This window comes from Anoplopoma fimbria, chromosome 21, assembly GCF_027596085.1.
Source record: "Anoplopoma fimbria isolate UVic2021 breed Golden Eagle Sablefish chromosome 21, Afim_UVic_2022, whole genome shotgun sequence".
Taxonomy (NCBI): Eukaryota; Metazoa; Chordata; class Actinopteri; order Perciformes; family Anoplopomatidae; genus Anoplopoma; species Anoplopoma fimbria.
In genome coordinates, this window is record NC_072469.1 from 6,059,388 (window position 1) to 6,079,486 (window position 20,099).

A 20,099-nucleotide genomic window follows, 5' to 3' on the forward strand; every position below is an offset into this window, starting at 1 on the left:
ACATCTGGGTAAAGGGACTAAGGATCAGATTAAACACAGGCCATGAAGGCTCAGTCACACACACTCACACACACACACACACACACGCACACTGATGTGTTGAGGAACCTGTTGTCTTCCTTGACTGTGAGAGCAGATTTTTTTTTTTTAAGCTCTTTGGGTAATCAGGTTGGAGGATGGAAACAGCCCGCGGCAAAAATTGTGGGATTGACGGCGTCAGCAGCGCATGTCATCTCCTCCAGGAACAGATATACGTCTCAGGTGCTGTAAGTCACCCTGACCCCCCCCTCCCTTCCCCTATACCTGAGGGGGACAGGTCCCTTCAGTAAACGATGACGACCCGGGCGCCATCATTACGCAGCTTCTGTGTGGCAGCAGCTCCTTGGCAGAGTGATAAGCAGGAAACACTCCAGTGGGAAATGCTTACAGTGCACTTAAAGGTGACGGAGATAATGTGGGCCGTGCACTTGTTATTCTCCGCAGAGCCGCGCATCATTTGTACGCTTCAGCTATAAATAAAGATTTGCCACAAACCGAGATGTGGAGTCTGGACGAGGCGCTGAGCCGCAGTTTTTTGAGGATTTCTAATTGACCGTTTACTAAAACCTCTCACTGGAACGGTGGTTGTCCAATCATTGCTTAGCAACCGTAAATAGGCATGACAAGTAGGAGTGGGCGATGGCACAAAATTCGGTTTAAGGTCAATACTATTATTTGTAGAAAAAAGCTACTATATAAGGGAGAGAACAATGTCAGGTTATGAAGTGAATGCATAATTAATAAGCTACTTCTGAATACAGTTTAATCACCACTGCAATCATTTTCCATGACGATTTGCTTTTTAATTCTTTCTATTAATTACTTCATCACATACATTTTTTAATACAAGGTAGCTAACAACTAAAGAGGAGACCCTGTGTTATAAAAGTACTATTTATTGTACTGTAGATGGAGCGAACGATAAATATATGTTATTTGCAGATGTGATTTTATGTGGTGAAGCCATAATTATTGTGACCCATAATCATTTATCATCACAGCGGGTCACTAATGGAGAGTTCAGGTTTACATAACATCAAACTGAATTTATGATTATAAAAAAAAAGTGTCTCCAATATTGTTCTATTTATGTTTTTTCTTATTGAAATACTCAATTATTAATATGCAGAAACAGGGTGTATGTTTGACTCTGAGGTGTTGTTGTGTTGTTGCTTGTCTTCTCTTCAGCTGACAGATACTTTCCTCCGGTGTGTGTTTGTTTGATGATTTTTGATGCAGACGTTGTAACAGCTCCGACGGGTGTCTTCGTGCAGCACACAGTCATTTTCACACAAACACCCCCCCCGGAAGAAACGTTTTTCCAAAAATGTCAGGTCAAAACAACGGCAACAAGCACCATCAATCGGCTGACAGGCTGACAAGCGGCTATTAAACCCAGTTGAACTGTTTGACGTGAAGTCAAAACACCAAAAATAGTCTTGACAGGGAATTATCTGATGGTTGAAAAAAACGAAAACACAAAAGAGGCGTTTACCGGGGGGAGGCGACATCTCAAAAAAAAGGGCACATTTGCCGACATAGTTTGTGTAATTAGGCGTTGAGGTACTTGTGGCGGCAAACAGATGGACTTTAGCAGCTGCAGCCGTCTATCAGCCGTAATGCAAAAAATACTTTTCTAACAGGAGACCAAGTGTAGGAAGGTTTCCATGGTGATCAGAGCTAATCAGCCATTGTTGAGTGGCAAAAAAAACCCCAAAAAACGAGCTCAGAATAGCCCTGAAATACAGGCTCCGAGCATTAACCTGAAATAGCCATCAATCTCTTCTACCTTGACCCGGCGTGGCCCCCTATTAAACACCTCCCCGTGAGTCATGATTACCATCTCGGCCCTTAATATGCCATTTTAACATGAGAGACGTCAGAATGAGCAGAGGAGTGTAATTGCCCTTGTCTAGTGCCGTGAGATTGTTGGTTCTCCAAAAGAAAGGAGACAGGAGGCCTCCTTCATTTGCCACGCGATAAAACTCATTCCTCGGAATATATATATTTATATATGGCGAGGTAATCGAGCGATGAATTACTTTTTGCATCAGCACCGCTCGACGACACTGATTCTGATGTAGCCTGGTAATATATTATCTCCTTATTTTGAGGTAATTTATCCCCTAAAATGTCATCCAGTGTAAAAATGAACATTCGCCTCTTTTTAATCAGACTCGAAAAACAACCAAATTTCCACCAAAAAGCAACGTATTCTTTCTCCCCCTCAAACAGTTTGAGGATCAGGCCTTCAGAAAAGTGCAGAGTGACATTGTGCGTTTTCCCATTATGTAAAGTCACGTCTACCGAGTATGACTTTTAAGCGCCGTTGTTCCCTAAAGAGAAGAAATAAATGAGTTTCACATCAAGTATTGCAATCAGCCGCAGTTAAACCTAGATCTCCAAAAATGTGATTACATCTGCTATAATTGAGTTGACACCTCTACCTTGGATTATATTGTTCAAGAGATTAAAGTAAAGACATTTATATGTGTGATAATTGGACATAGATGGAGCAATAGATGTCTAAATGGAAAACAGGCAGACAAGATGTATGTCAGATGGACAAAAGATGCCAGTCAACAAGAGAAAAAAGAGGACAATCTTTATTTCAATCTTTTTAAACCTGTAATAAAGTGTGACAATCTCAATTCAAACCCAAAAGAGAGAAGTTTGGCAGAGAATGGTAGGCAACTACAAGGACCAGAAGGCAAGGCGAGGGCATGGTTTCCTTTAGTGCAGCTTCACAGTAATAATACAGATAACCTCTGAATATTAAGAAAAAACACAGCAGGTGTGCTTAGGTTGAGGAGCCTAAGTCGATCAAGTTACAAGATTAACTGAGCTACTGAAGCACGATGAAATGGAGAATCTGAAGCGATCGTATTACTCACTATTACACTTTTTAAGAATGGGAGAGGGGGGGGGGAGATTGAGGATCACCTTTAATTATATTAGCAATAATAGCATAAACTGCTCAAAACATTCATTACTATTCAAAAGTATCACTGAGTAGATTTGTATTTAGCTCAGTTGTCGTGACGTTAGATGCGATTGAAAGACAAGTCAAAGTTGGTGGACGCAGAATTCTTGCTACTCTTCCCAAGGTCAAGGATGAACCTAATGCTCATTCATCACCATGTGTTGAAGTTCCCTTGAGAGAAAGCCTGTTACAGAAGCTGTCATTGCTCATTTCAGACTTTTTAATTACTTCCCCAGCTCGGTACGTTAAATATAATGCAGGAATGTTTCGGATGAATAATGTAAAACAAATGCAGAGCGAATAATAATCCAGTGCTCCACTCTAAAAAGGAACAGCTTGTACATTTGGGAAGTATGCCCCGTTAGCTTTTCTCGCCGGGAATTTATTGCATGGCATGGTAAATATGAAACAAGGGTCAGCGGCCGATTAGCTTAGCTTAGCATAAAGACTGGCTGCAGGGGGATATCGCTAGCCTAGCTCTGTCAATGGCGAAAAAAAATGCATACCGTCACCTCTAAAGCTCTCTAATGGACAAGATTTATATTGTTTGTTTAATCCATACAAGAATGAGTAAAAACATGTTGTGGTTTTACTGCGGGGTTATGTGACAAACGACTTCCTGGAGGCTTCACCGTTAGGTTTCCAGGCAACCAGAGAAGACTTCCTGAAAGCTACTTTACTTCACTACTTTTACAGATTTAACAAAAGAGATAAAAACCTTTTAATAAATCAGCTTTAGAAGTGTTTTTCGGGTGATACTATCATGTTTTGACTGAACCGTGCTAGCTGTTTCCCCACTGTTTCCATTCTTTGTGCTAAGCTAAGCTAACAAGCTGCTGGCCCTGGCTTCCTATTTTCCCTTCAGACATAAGAGTATTATCAACTTTCTCATCCAAGACTTGGTCAGAAAGTGAATACGCGCATTTTCCTGAATTGTCAAAGTTTTGAGTGATGGTTTCCAACATGATTTACACTTGTATCCTCAATCCTGGTTATTTAACACAATTTTGTCACATTATTCAGTATTTGTTTTTTACTCTCTTGAAGTGGACACAGCTGTATTGTGAAAAAAAGATGATTAAATTTCAATGCACCAATCATTACTAAGCAACATACGACAGTTGTTGAAAAATGTGCTTTTGTTTCCATGGAAACATCCATGTATATTACAACCCAAGTTTCTGAATGCTAACAGGTTCTCCTTTATTTTTTCCTTCTTTAGTCACAGACATTTCATTTGTAAGAAAAGATCTCAGGTGCTTTAAAATGCCTCACTGCCAGAAAAGCCCCAAATCCAAGCAGTTGCACTCTACTGTGCATTTTTCATAAAGATTGTATTACACTGGGTGTAGCAGATTTTAGGAGCACTTGTTTTATTTGAATGTAACAGACTGGCAACTTAAATCCAAAAGGAAGCCACAACCCTTACTTGATTTCAGCTACTGCATACTCTCACTAGTCATGAGAGTATGAAAATAGGATAGATATGGCCTCGAGGAAAAACAAACAATAGTGGATTATGGCAGTAAAAAAAAAAGGGGGTGAAACTAAGTAGCAGGAAGACAGGACTTGATATTTTGTGCGCTCAGTGTACGTCTCAGTGCATCGGGATTTAAACTTCAACCTGCCTACTGAATTCAATATGGCAACCAGTGATGGAAGACAGATTGAAATATGGAAAGAGACAGAGCCGGTCTATCTGAAGACTACGACTTGTTAAAAGCAGCGGGGACTACTGATGCATGTTATGGATGTCTGCTATACAGGTACAACCCATCTATACTTAGAATTTTGAGCGTGTGCATTTGCCATATGCCAGTAACAGACAGACTGATACCAATTATTACTCAAGCTTCTTTTCATTTACTCTGCTCATTATTGGACACCAACAGGTGGCTGGCAATAACTAGAAATGCGCGACTGTCTCGGCAATTTGCTCCCCTAGAACAAGAAGAAGAAGAAGAAGAAGGAGAAGAAGAAGAAATATTTTCAGGCAATAAACGTACAATAGAAAAAGCACAGTTCATTTATGGCAGATTTTCCTTCTCGGGCACTTTCTCTTGCTTTCTACACACGCCAATTACAATAAGCCTTGACTTTAAGTTTGGGGATAGAGGGGGAAAAAAATGTCTCGGTTTATTCCTGTCAGTTTTGAAGGAAGGTTTCTACTATTCTAGGAATCAAAAAGAAAAAAGAAAAAAGATTGGGATAGAAACGGGAGCATTTTAGTAGTTACAAAACAACGAGAGAAAGCGTCACACATCACATGGAATAAACCAGTGGTTGGTCGAATCTTAATAAATAAGAGGTTTGTTTGGTTCACAGCCACCCCTCTTCTTCTTTTGTGTGTTTACACGCCATCACTAAAAGGCTGTTAGCTTGAAACATGATTCGACGGCTTCACTGAGCAGCCGACCTTTAACACAGAACTCAAAGATGGGAGAAGAGTCTGCGCTACAGGGGCTTTGAGTGGGGAAGTGATATGAAAGACAAAGAAGCAGAGTAGTAATACATCGATATGTCTTTGAGTTTCATGTCACTAGGCCCTATCATCCTCAATCCGGTGGGAGCACCTGCGTTAATCGGTCTTCTTCTCTTCGGGATCCTTCTCTCCGACGTCGTCTTCCTCGTTCTCGCCCTCTTCGGGGCCCTCCAGCTCATTGGCGCGTTGCCTCTCCTCCTCCTCGTCCTCCTCCTCGTCTTCCTCCTCGTCAGTCAGGCCCTCCCTCTTGAGCGCATCCATCTCATCGGAGCCGTCATCCGACTCAGCTGTGCAGATGCCGTAGCACATCAGGCTAATTACACCCAGCGGTAGGCCGAAGAGGAAGCAGCCCAGAAGTGGAGAGCTGCGAAACACCGACTGATGTGGGAGAAGGAGACGGCAGAAGATGAAAGGAAGACAGATAAGGGGGGGGAAGTGTGAGGGAGGATATGGAGACAAGGGTAAGGAGATGTGAATGGGTTGAGGGAAATATATAAACAATGGAGTAAATGAGGAGAAGAGAGAACAAAAAAATCTGTTTTCTTTCACAATTATTAAGTATTTTGCAGGAGAAATTTCAGCTTGTTTACTTTTTTAAAACCACTACAATGATACAAATACAAGTAAAAAAGCATTTCCATCTACAAACATTAAACACCACTCAGAATCTCTTCCTCAATCTTCTTCAAGTCTGGATCATCAACCGGTCACATCAGGATGCTAATTAGTTTTTGGTATTTTGCAAAAACTGCTTGGTGGTAATCAAGTGACTATGAAGTGATAAGGGCAAGAAAGCAGACCCAGGATTTCTAAGTAAAGAGTCTCACTTATAACCAGTGATGTCACGGCGTACCGCCACACTTTGGGGTACGATCCTACATCACTGCATCTTCCACTGGTCTATAATGTCACAGGACGACAACCATCATGACTGTAACAAAAAGGTCCAGTCTAAATAATTACCACCTGAATATCAACCTCCTAGCCGGCTTGGACCTTCACCAGTTTGCATACATTGCTAACACATCCGCAGAGGGAAAAAACAACAACACTTACATAAGAGTGTTTGTTTATTTCAGCTCAGCGTTCAACATAATCTCCCCCATGTAGCTGATAAACTTAGCACTCTGGGCTGAAGTACCTCTCTCTACAACTGGTTATTAAGACTTTCTCACAAACAGACCCCAGGTAGTTCAGATTGACAGGCACACCTCCTCCACTCCAGTGTTGAACACCGGAGCACCCCAGGGCTGTGTGCTCGGCCCCCTCCCGTTCACGCTGTACACCCACGACTGCTACCACAAACATGAAGAGAACTCTGTTGTGAAGTTTGCAGATGACACTGCAGTTATCAGCCTGATTACAAACACTGATGAGACTTCATATAGAGAGGAAATCAACAATCTTGCAGAGTGGTGCTTAGAGAACGACCTATTACTCTATGTCAGTAAAAACCAAGATGCGGATTGTTGATTGTACAAAAAAAGGGGGTAAATACGCACACCCTAGTCTACATCAAGGGAGCTGAGGTGGAGCAAGTCAACAGTTTTATGTTCCTGGGAATCAGCATCACACAAAACCTGTTCATCCAACAAAGCCATCCTGGTATATAAAAACTTAACGGCTGTATTTTTGCCTTTTGGGTTTTGATGTGGTGAACATGTAATGTCAACTCTAAGTGGGATCCCTCCGCCTCGAAATAACAATGTTAGCTGATTGTGTGGTTGGTTTAGTATCAAGGATGTGGAATATGTTGTTGTTTTGATTTGCCTGGGCTTACCAATACCAAGGTAAGATGGCAACTGGTTACCTCATTAGTTATGACCTAATGTCACATCTACTGTTTAGTATCTATGGAGGTGGGTAAGACAAATATGTCAGTCAACAACAAAACAAGATAACCCCTCATCCCAACCCTCGAATAGAAGCCAGTTAACATGGAAACCAGCTACCACAAACTGGAGTAGAGGGTAGTATTCTAGCAAAGCAGAACTGGCTCTGGGCAATAACGTAAAAAGTTGCCATGTGTAGTCTGCTGTATGCAACTTCCGATGGGTACTTAAAAAAGGCAAAAAGGATGAATGTACCAGTGTAGAGAAAGTGGGAACAATCGAGGTTCAACAGGGGCCCCAAGCTCGTTTTTGCCCCGGGCCCCCCAAACGGGTTAATCCGGCCCTGACCTTAATCTTTGACTTCTTACATAAAACCATAAACACACATAATATTTTTTCAGTTTCTTTCATTTACCCTCAATGCTTCTCCAATATATCACAGCACAAATGTGGAGAGGGCATCCGTCTGTTTAATAAGAGTGTTCCATCTCTGTAAAGAGCCTCCCATTACACCCGCTATTAGGGAGAGGGAATTCAAAAATCCTATTTAGAGATCCAAAAATATTGGTGTGAAAAATTGGTGACATGCTTTTATGTTTTTAGCGGAGATACTGCATTTTTATTCATTCATTTATTCATTCATTTGCATTACGCCATTAAGCTTCGCGTGTGTGTGTTTAGAAGGCAGGTCACAAATCATTTGCAGAAACCCAGGCAGGCTTTAATATTTTAGAATTAATTAAATCTCTGTCATGTAATTTCAGGATGTCTGTGTTATGCTATACTGTTTGTGTTTCTCTCTGGTAATGCGCTGTCTTGTTCGCTTTTGTTTTGTTTTCACCCTGGCGACCATATTGGAAAGTTTTACCCTTTCTATAATACTTTGGGTTTCTTTTACATCCAGATTGTGCAGTTTGAACTGATATAAATAAAGAGATCTCAAACTTCAAACACAAGAAAAGGTCCACCTTTAAACACAAGTCTGTCTGTAGACATTTCCTGTTCTTTGTCTGTCTTCCTCGCCTATAATAGCCTCATCTCCCATGACTACACACTCTCTCACACATTCAAACAAATACTGCAGCTACATGTGTGCAAAGGGATCATGCACACGCACTCGTTATGTTGTTCTAGTGTGAATTACAACTACATTTCTTTCTTGCAATGCTCCAGTAAGAGAAACTATTCAATACTTAATGGTTTTATTTAATTTACTACTCGTAGTTTCTAGATTCATTACGATTTGGTGACACTCTGCACATTTTGTTAAATGGAAGTGTAAAAAGGAATGAATTGTGAAATGAGAGAAAAACAGTAAAATGCTCATTCACATCCATATCCTCAACCTGCATATGTATCATTTTACATTTTCGTGACACGTACCACTCCACTCCTGCCAAACACGACCCCTGCGGCAACAACAATGCCCGGGTCGTTGAAGGACAACTTCTTCTTTAAATGATCCCGGTGACAAATGGCTCATTAGGCCTTAATATAGCGGGGTACGTCGGAGACAATGTACCTGGAAGGGAGTATTCTGTCACAACTTCTGTCAGCCGCTGAGCTGAGAAGAAGGGAAACATTCGTGCTCCCTCCAGTCATTGCCACAGGAAGAGGGATGGTAATTGCCGGTGCTGCGTGATGCTCGATGAGGTAGAGATGGGTGTGCTATGCTAACACAGCAGGCTATGAGTCATTGGGCCCTAATGTCGCTGCTCCCTCATGCTCCTGTCAGACGTGCGTTTAGATTTAGGCTCTCCGGGGGCGAGGGTGATGGCTGCCGCCTATCTGCTCTGTATGATATCATGTCACTGTAAGCAAGGCTAGCCATGGGGATGCATGCAGCGTGCTAGATTTAGGGAAGCCAGAAGAGAATAGCTTTTTCTCTTATAGGTGTAAGGCAAGCCTTTTCACATGTGGATTCTTACTTTTGTGCAGTTGCTAATGGGAAACAAAAATAATCCTTCACTTTCTGCTTTTAAAACAGCCAAAAGAAAGAATTGTTTTTGTACAATGAAACCTTTTAAACTGGTTTTATTCTTCCACTGGTTTAAACTGTCATACCAGACCTGACAGTGAAAATGCTTAACCTTCAATAAAAATGTTTTTACAAGCCTTTCTTTGTACGTCAAGGTTAGCTTTCCAGAAGTCACTATACCTTCTATTTTCTACATTATCCTGAATAAAATCTATCATTTTCCTCTACGAGTTCTCTACATCCCTTTGTAAGGACATTGTTAAGGGCAGTGTCAAGCTTCACCCCGTGGTTACAGTACAACTGGAGAATTACAACACAGCTGTATTTACATTCCTATCACGCCCGCTGGAAAATAAACACCAGTTCCTCCTAAAAAGAACCAACTACTTAGGGTCAGGAGGCCGAACTTCCTTCTCCTCCCACTTTCACTCCGTCTACTCTCACATCACCCCACCGCCTCCTGCTCTGCTGCCTGTTTCTCTTTCCTTCATACTGTGTTTACTGCCTGCATTGCATATTCTCAGTCATACTCCCCGTCTTCTTCTCTGAATGTTGTTTTTTTTACTCCCACAGAGGGAGAGCAGGGTACTCAGGCATTTGTTTTTACAGTCTTACTGAACTTGGCGGATATGCATATACAGTATTTGCAGTGGATTGGAGAACACAGTGAAGGTGAGGCATGGTGAGAGGAATATCAACAAGGTGTACTAGTGTCATAATAAAGGATGAGGTGGGAAGAGAGGTATATAAGTTGGGTATCAGGTCACTATAGTAACCAACATTAGGACACAATAATATTAGCCTGAAACCTATTTAAATAAACCCTAAAGTTGGACTAATCAACATTTTTACTGGACAAAAGATTGTGTGCAAGAGGAAAGAGGTCATAATCTCACAAACCACCTAATCGGCTGAATCTGCCGCTTCTCTTAGATCTACGGAGCGTTCAAGTGTCTTTCAGCTCATTGTTTTTGGTTTATAGTCAACTCCATATCAATGCTGATATTGCTACGTCTCTGCAGGTTGTGTAAATAAGAAACTGTCTGCCAACAAGTATGCTCATCAGCTCTATGGCTATTATCAATTTATTTTACAGCTTGTTGTGCTGCTCCCAAAGTGGACATATAGATCTATTAATGGAGGTTTAACTACAACTACAGTACCACGTCTACTTGTGGAAAAATAACCTAATAAACTAAGTCTTAATACGTGTTGGCTTTTGATGCTTTAATTGAAGTTAACGCAACTGCATTTTGGTCAAATATAGTTTTTTTGAGTGAAAGTCATGATGGTGATATCCTGCAAAATGACATGTTTTGAACTATTTTGCAATTTCTTTATTGCTAAATGGTTTAAATTCAACCGGATGTGCATTTCATTGCACTTATATTCTGAACCAACATAAGCGTATATCAATATGATACATTTGAGCATTTTAAATTTCAATAACTGTGCTTAAGAAGTGTTCTCTGACCGTTTACGTGCAGCAGTCTAGAACCAAACTCTCACAAACTTACCATTATTGTGGATCTGGCATCAAAGGCCACACGTTTGATCCTCTGAATGAAGCCATCCCCTCCGTTAGCCTGCAGGGAGATGGATCAATTAATAGAGACAGACGACATACTGTGTCTAGTCTACAACATAACTTCTACTACTCGCCCAGTTCCCACACAGAATGATCTACATCTCATGCATCCTCATATGGTCAGTGCATCCCAGACATTTAAAATATTGTTTCATTAACCGCTTCCCTGCACAAAATCAACAGATGTGCCCGGCTCTAGTTTGTTCACTGTCCGGAGGTTCTACTCGGTCTGAGCCCATTTGTTTAGTGACAGCACCTGGGCAGCCAATGGGCGATCTGTCCCGACGCTAATTCATCACGATGGCCAATTAGAGAGCTCTCTGACTGAGCAGGACTCCTGTGAGCGAGCTGAAGGCGGGCATGGGAGGATTTTTTTGTGGAAGCAGCTGTTGCACAGATTCATGCTTAAGCTGTGTGAGGTCTGCATTAAGTAGTTTAGTTAGAAGTTTTAACAGGCATTTTTTGAAGCCAGCCTATGTGCCACAAGAGCAGTGAGTGGGGGGGGGGGGAATACTAAAAAACATTTCTTAGCAATTCCCTTAAAATCTGCTCGAGAGATTGCTGCCAATTCTGTCCTCCACTGTCCACGGCTAAACACGCCGTCTGTGAAGCTTAATGTTTGTGCTTCTCATGAAAAACACAAAAAAATTAAAGAATTTTGGTCACATTCCATCTAAAAAAAGAAATAAACTATTGCTTCCACTTTATCACCCTAATTTATATTATCTTAAATGTAGTTCAAAGCATTTAACACACATTATTGTGTGTTTAAGCATAAACCAGCCTTGAGAGACATCACGGCAGACATTACTAACTGATGTTGAAACTGTCCAGGCTTTGGCTGCAACCCTTTTTTTCCTTTTTTTTTTTTGCTGGGAGTTTGTTTTGCCAAGAAAAAAAATAGCTCAGACCTTTCTGGGAAAATAAAGGACAGGACCTCTGGCTGTCTGGCTTATGGTTTCATACATCTGGGGACTTTAGTGTAGTACAGAGGAAAGCGATGACATTTCTTTTCCAGATTAGTGTGCAAACCACATTACAGAATCCTGTAGTAATCTCAGTGTTTGACTCAGGAAAAGAATTATTCTAGATAATCCATTCAGAAGGACAGCAATATGAAATCTAAACATGCAAAAGGAGATTGCAAAAACTACCTCATCTGCTGGAAATATTTTCCCTGAGAGGACTTAAAATGCAAAGCAATGTGGTTGATTAATGAAGACTACTGGTGTGATTACAATAGTACAAGACAGGGGGAAGGGGGGAAGGGGAAAGGGACACACTGAGCTGAATGCATAAACAGAGAGAGAGAGAGGAGGAGGGGAGGGGAGGAGGAGAAGATTTGGACCTGTTCAGAACCGTTCAAAACGCCGTTGATGAATTGGACCAGCTGCTCCATGGTCTCAATCGGCTCACTGGGCAGGAAGTACTGCTCGTTGGATGTGTTGAGGATGATAACGGAGGGCACCGTCACCTCCCTGAGAAAAACAGGAAACGCAGCTTTTAATCTTCTTAAGCTCAGCACCTTGGACTGACATTACCAAAGCGCATCATTAGATGGGAACAAATTGTGCATGCTTTAAGAACAAATTGTAACACGGAGGATACAACAGTGAGATAAACAAACTGCTTTGTACGTGGAGCAATGTAACTTTTCCCATGGGCATCATTTCTGAGGATTTTTTATTTTTTTTCCTGCAGCCTGGTTTACTTCAGAGTGCCATTTCTTCTATCGTTTATGCATACAGCGTGCAACTCAGGGGCTTTATGGGTCTGTGCCGGTCACAGTTAAAGAGACCTTCACAAATTACAGCTGACAAGTGAAATCGCAGAGAGAGAATCCAGAGGAAAGCAACTCTGCATTCACACTGAGTCGTATATACAAAAACATATACAAAAGAAGCCCAGAGTCTCATTTCACAGAAACAGAAACGCAGCACGCTCTCCGGCCCGCTTCCTTCCACACATCAGCGGAGGAATTACAAAACTCGGCGAGATAACGAACAAGGTCATAGAAACAAGCAATCCCTCTTTCACATGTCTCGCACAACACCGAGCCCTGGCTTAGATAAGGTATCCTGGTGCTTAGACACACACATATATGCACACACACACACACACACAGTCCATCATGGCTCTGCTGCCACACATCCCTGCAGTGTTTCCCAAACCGGCAACAAATTGCACTCACACGTATCCATCACTGTCCCAATCCACCACCCAGCTGAGATCAGTGACACACACACACACACACACACACACACACACACACACACACACACACACACACACACACACACACACACACACACACACACACACACACACACACACACACACACACACACACACACACACACACACACACACACACACACTGCAGTCATGCCTCACTACTCTGTCCAGCTGAGATCTGCAATCACATGTCCCACACACACACACACACACACACACACACGACAGATGGCACCCATTTAAAATAAATATGGATTAGCCTATTCACCTCTGTGAGTGGGGACTACTGGGGGGGTTCGCCGCCCATAATGAAGGCTCATACTGTACTCTGTAGAATTACAGCTGGCAGAAAACACACATTTAAGACATTTCCCCTTCCGCTGCCAAAAAACGGCTGCCATACTGTATAATTAGGGCTAATTATTTTTTATTACAGAGGAAGTTTATCCATGTCCGTTTGGATTATTAAAAAAGGTACAATTTGACATTTGAGCAAATACAAATCACTTGCTTTCTTGCCCACTTTTAGATGAGAAAAATCAAGACACCACACTCATATCTGTGCTTCAAGAAAAGGACAGTTTTCTTTAAGAGAATAGTTTTGGAAGATTTGGGGAAATGGGCTTAATTGCCTTCTTGCTGATGATGACATCATTAGTACCCCTCTCATGTCTGTGCGTTCACTTTAAAGATGAAGATTTAGCCTGTATTAGCATAAGGTCAGGAAGTTTTCTGCCGAGTGCATTGATGACTCTAAAAGTGTCTAACAACAACAGTTTATTGGTTGTGAAAGGGGCGGGGCTAAAGTGGAGAGTCTGGGCCGAGTCTTTACTGGCATGTAAATATCCTCAGGCCAGGACCTCACATTTGACAAAGAAAACACTGAAGTTACAACAGCTTCCTGTTTTATGGCGAAAGACATGTTTTCAACGACACAATTATTCATGACATGCACACGTTTGCTAACTTTTAATTGCAGGGGTCTTTAGATTATATTAACCTTTAATTTGTGGTTTTAGGGAAGTTAAATGTGGAAGCAATGAACTGGAGAACTCGTTATATTACACTGATGTAAGCTTAGTGTGTGGCCTTAGCTCCATTTGTGTGGTACCGATCTTCTTATCAAACTCCAGGCAAAAAACTAATTGTTGGAACTTGTCGTTTAAAAGATAAATAAATAAGCAAATTGTGACAACTGGATTTTTTTTTTTTTTTTTTTTTTTTAAACTTGCGTTGGTGGACTCTGGCTCATTATCAGCAGATCATTAATTCCTCTTCTGAAAGTTTTCTTTTCACTTTCTGTTATTGATGTTTGCATGGGATTTAAATAATTTCAAGATTCATTTAAATAAATGTGATAATGATTATCAGAGTGTCCAGGAAACATGCATGGGGACATAAAGTCTAAAAGACAATCAATCTGTCCATTTAAAAAAAAAAATAAGGTATTGTTCTATAAAAAAACGTTAAAATCTGAAAAACAATCTAATCATGGAAGTTAACTGGAATTATCTTTATTTGTGTGTGAGCTGAGACCGTCACTGAGGAAATACTGAGTACCATTTCCACGCTAAATTTCTCAGAGGTTCCACACAATCAATCTTTAGTATACAAATGAAATGGCTGGTTTGTGTGGTAATAATATCAACATCATTCGCCTTCTATGATTACAAATCTTCCCTTCACACAGACCGTCCAGTCACCTCCCAACTCTACGTTCCCCACAGCCCACGATGCATTCCATATAAGGGGTTAGCGATAATCCCACGTTTAAACAGAGGCAGAGACATCTCTCTGGTTTAGAGTGGTGCTCATGTTGTATGTGTGTGTGTGTGTGTGTGTGTGTGTGTGTGTGTGTGTGTATGTGTGTGTGTGTTTATGAGTGTGTCTATGTGCCTGTGGTGAATGCAGGGGCAGCCTCACGCCAGACAGACCGCTGCCAGAACACAGTAATCGCTGTGATGACAGAACGAGGGATAAAAAGCCATCAGATTTATTTCCACGGGTTTCCTAAGGGAGAGAATTAGTGGACAGTGACAGGCCAGGATTTCATTCCTCAAAAGGAGGGCAATTAATCCCCCGTGCTGCAGCAGCCAAGAATCAGTCCGGGGGAAAAAAACGAGGCAAATACATATTGTATCTCCTCTTACATAATTAGGAGGGCTAATCACCTCTTTCATCCTTGAACATAAACACTGACTGTGTAATTTCAGCCGTGCACCGGGAGTCTGGCGTTGGAATGTCGTCACATTTGCAATACGACTTCTACTGTACTCACTGACACACTCTTAATTACACCAGACTGAGGAGACCATGTCTGCTGTAATCTCCCCTCACACAAACAATAATATGCTCAAATTAAAATAACATCCCGCAGCGGCCTATTACGCTCGCAAGATTTTTCCACACAAACGCGCACGACTTTACACAAAAGGCAGACGCAATTAGACACTGCACGTTGGTAGATATATATATAAAACAAGACGCGCCAACTGCTACAGCCCTGCTGGCCTGTAACACTAGCGCAGTTCTGTCTAATTAAAAGTGTGTGGGTTGTCTGTTGCAGGGCCTCTCCGAGCCCGACACACCAACAGTCGGCCTAGGCGCAAAACTAGTGAAGCGGGAGAGGGGGGGGGGGGCCTCTCTGTATCATTAGCGCTGCTCTTTGACAAGCTATTAAAAACACATGACCATTATGGATCTAATCCATGCAGAGCCTTATCCGTAAATACCACATATATACTTTATCGCCCTTGTACGAGCAGATTTGCCAGACCTTGTGTGCTTTCTTTTTTTTGTGCGTAAAAGTACAATTTCCAAACGCACAAAAAAAAAAAGATATAACAGTGTCTGTTTATATGAATTCTCCACGAGAGCATCTTCAATGGCAGAGGCTGACATTACAGGGTCGTATGGTGTAGAGGAAAGAGAAGGATGACATGAGAAGGGAGAGGATTTGAGACACTCACCCCATAATGAGGCTGTTAATGTAGTCGTTCCCATCCATGTGGCCAAACTGGAAGTCTCTGGAGGTGCAAAAAAAGACAAAATCAAGTGTTATGAGAAGGTGCATCAAAAACAACATACAGTAGAGCAAAACGAACACTTCTTCATGTCTCAGTGGACGGCGCGAAAACTGGGACGCCAACTTTTTCCTTGCACAAATAGGAGAACACATTGAATGGAATTTCTTGATTGAGTTATGGGGGAAAAGTGTCATTGAAGAAAAAAAAAAAAAATTATCCCCAAAGCTCCGTCCTGTTCCATTCCATTCGTTTCTCCTCGTCTTTCTCCACCACAGAAAAAAGACTCAGGTGATTTATCTAAGCGATAAGGCAGGAGAAGGAATTCAATTTGTATCTCATTGTGCTGCACTATGTCTGAGCAGAGTGTATTGTGGGTAGACTGGGGAGGTGGAGGGAGAGAGCCAGTGACTTCCACTGAATGATGATTATGGGGGCCTCTACACATATATATATATATATATATATATATATTCACCGGATCAAAAGCTACATCTCGCACGGTTGTCCCCCTGGGTGCTACACAATACTGCTTCTGCTTATATCAATGACGTGATTATGCAGAGACTGAACTACATAATAAATCCAGTGGTGGCAATATAAAAATCAAGTCTGTGTTAGTGGCAATAATGCTGACAGTAGTGGGACAGACTGGGAAATAAGGCTCATCAAAAAGTCAGTTTGTAACTTTTGCTTTCTGAAAGCTGCAGCGGAGAGTTTACCATCAGACTTGACTGGGGAAAAAAAGGATCTACATTATAGTCCAGTTAGTTTGTCTATTATTGAAACATTAACAAGTCTGTTTCATCATGTATGTCTATCTTCCAACTCCCACCGACACATCTTGGCCAGACTGGTAAGAAGACCGGCCAAGATGGATGAGTAAACTTAATGAGAAACTTGCATGTGTTAAGAGAAGGCATGGAGAAAGAATGCTCAACAGCTTTTTGCCGTAAATATTTACAGATTTTGTCCGTAAGAGTTGGAGATTTTGGCTGTTTTATTTAAACGTTCCCTCTGGAAATGTCCAAGTGTCCACTTTTTTTATTTGACTCATGAAATTGTAATAAATGAAAGCCATATTTGCTGACGTCGTCATCTGTCACGTTATGTGGTTTTCAGGAAGAGGGGAGTGTTTTCTGAAGACAGATTCCCACAGAATTTATATTCCAGTGAAACTGTGGGGTTTTGTGTGTGTGTGTGTGTGTGTGTGTGTGTGTGTGTGTGTGTGTGTGTGTGTGTGTGTGTGTGTGTGTGTTGGATAGCAGTATTATAGCCATTGCCAAAGTAAAGATGCACAAGAACATTCTACAGGGGAAATCATAGGAATCAAAGGAATGAATTATTGAACCAATTATCATAAGAAAGAATGTTTTTGGTGCTTTTCTGCTGAAAACAGCTGTTTACTGCATCTGGAAGCAGTGGGTGGTGGGACTATACCCAAATCATTAAAGTTGTAGACCACAAAACCAAAACAACGAGCTGAAAGACGCCATCTGTACCAATCACGTCTATTGCAATATTGCATACCGTCTGTTGTTCCATGGAGAGGGGTCCTTCTTCCATAAGTTTGATTTCTGATATCGGGATATAAATACATTGGTTCATGCAGCTTTACGATGTTTTGAAATGTAAAGAATGCTGCTCAACACCTAATTTGCCTCTAAGCAGGTGGAAGCCTCTGAAACCTAAAGAGTCCAGCTCCATTTATGGGTAGAAAGTCAAAAGCTTGTTTGAACAAGGCTTCTTGTCTGGTCTTGTTGCACCGACCGTCTGTGCGGCAACTGGCACATAAAAAGAAAATAATGACTGGTGCAGAATTTCAACCCAACACACACCCACTAACTGAAATCTGACTTTCCCACAACACTCGAATTTCCCCCATGGGGATCAATAAAGGAATATAATAATGTGCAATTAACGCACATTCACCCCCCCCCGCCCCCGCCCTCCCCACCCCAACACACAGACTAGTTCCCTCTCAAATCTGCATTCATTGTTCTGTCAAAACGCTACAGTTGGTGGATGAGCCGAGCACCACATCATTAACTACTGCATCAAACGGTGTCGGCTCATCCAGCCACCTCTGATCTGCCGACTCTGTGCGCTGCCGCCACCCACCACCGGGGGCGTCTCTCTCTCTCTCTCTCTCTCTCTCTCTCTCTGACTTGTAATTACAAGTACCGTTTAGGTGTGTCAGATCACTGCAGGCGGCTCTGATCTCAGTGGGGTTTCTCAAACTCGAGTCTTGAAAAAATGGAAAAACAGCAGAGAGAAGCGTGGCGGATAGTAGTCCAATTGATGATAGGGATCTGTGTAATTCAATCAGCCCTAATGGGAATGCCTGGAGAGGGAGATACACTTTGATCACGGCGGTTTTGAGATGCACCTCCTCGATCAAACGCACAAATCTATGTGATGAAGCAACATGGCCAATGTTAAGGCACTGTGAGGAACTTAAGCACAACATAATGATGATTTTTCTTTTTTTTTTTAATCCTTTTGAGGAAATCCTCTTGTCGCTTGCCGCTCTGCTGGGAGTGATCAGAGATAAGGGTCAGCTACAGAACGGCGACATTAGAGCCCGTTTTGAATGCGAGCCTCTTCAGTCGAGTGTGTTTGCTTTAACCTGGGCCCTTCAGCTGACGGATGACCTACCTACTGCTCTCATGCACACACACGGCAGCTGTTTCAGGGGCCCCATGGTAAACACTCGAGTGTCTGTGATCTTGCATCGTCTCCGCTTCCCACCATCTTTCTTTCAGACCCTTATAGTCCACTAACGGCGGGAATAACAATAACACAGTTGTGAAAGTATACATTGGAGGTGTGCGTTTCCTCTTTGTATTGGATGCCTTGTTTAAAGAAGAAGAACAGGTTGAACAAAGGCGCCACCTGACACAAAGATCCCATCCCCAGTTGTTACTGCACAATTGGAGCCAGAGAAAACAGAAAATGATGCATTAATACCAACTAGGCTGAGTTTTTGACTGACAGCTGAATAGAACACCTATATTTGGAAGCTGAAATTTTGCATAATTACCTTTCTACTGAACCTCAATGAAAACATGCGTGCCCCGACAAAGGCATCAACTTGCTCGTGAACAGACAGGCGAGTGCACCATCCTCACATAAATGTATAATTTGGGATATTCGTGGTCGACCCCATCACGTATTTTGTGCCTTACCTGTTAAAATGTTCTCTGTATTCCTTCGCCACCCTCTGAATCAAGGTCTTTAATCTAAAAGCAAATGAGAAGAGAGTGAAACACCACATGAGTCCAAGTCTAACCTTTTTTTTTTGTATTATTATTATTCTTTTCTTTTTTTTTCAGACTGATGCCTGTAATTTGTGGAGAGATCCAAACAATAACATCAAGCCTTATCTGTATTTGAAAGCCGTGCACTTGAACACAGCCATAGTGGTGACCGTGGGAGTCATTTATATAGAGCCGTGCTTTTTTTTAATTTCAGTGTTCTTTGTACCTGCCACTCTCCTCTGTGGGGTCCTTCTCGTCGATGACTGCAATCGCTACCAATTTGCCTGAGGTGGCAGACAGGGATTACAAATCACAATCACAATCACACACACACACACACAAAAAAAGAAAAGGATGAGGAGACAATGGCAGGCAGATAAGAGGGCTCTGGAGCAGACGGATCACCTCTCAACAGCGGAGAAGAAAGGAAGAGGGAACCGAGAGCGCGTTATTCATTCATCACTCAAACATTAAGATAGCTTAGGCTTTTCTACTTGGTTGGACAGGAAACAAGTGGTCACTTTTCTGGTAGAAGAGCTATTTCGGTGCCATTCAAAGCCCAAATCCCACGACAAGACAAATAGGTCTACTTAAAATAAAAAAAATGTTACACAACTCAAAAGGTCTGTCATTCAGAAGTATATTAGTTTGAGGCCTTGTTGCTCCGATGAGAGTGCCA

The 20,099-nt window shown here is 41.9% G+C and overlaps 1 protein-coding gene across 1 annotated transcript in view; it reads right to left on the reverse strand.

The window, feature by feature from the left end:
- Nucleotides 1–2,639: 2,639 nt before the first annotated feature.
- Nucleotides 2,640–20,099, reverse strand: part of LOC129110546 (protein disulfide-isomerase TMX3-like) — a 34,665-nt gene continuing 17,205 nt past the window's right edge. Inside the window, exons 11-16 of the mRNA XM_054622639.1 lie at nt 19,647–19,704; nt 19,349–19,402; nt 16,107–16,163; nt 12,251–12,380; nt 10,832–10,900; nt 2,640–5,882 (exon numbers count right to left, since the gene is read on the reverse strand). Of these exons, the coding sequence (XP_054478614.1) occupies nt 5,601–5,882; nt 10,832–10,900; nt 12,251–12,380; nt 16,107–16,163; nt 19,349–19,402; nt 19,647–19,704 (650 nt within the window). The 3' untranslated portion in view covers nt 2,640–5,600. The remainder of the gene's footprint in view (nt 5,883–10,831; nt 10,901–12,250; nt 12,381–16,106; nt 16,164–19,348; nt 19,403–19,646; nt 19,705–20,099) is intronic.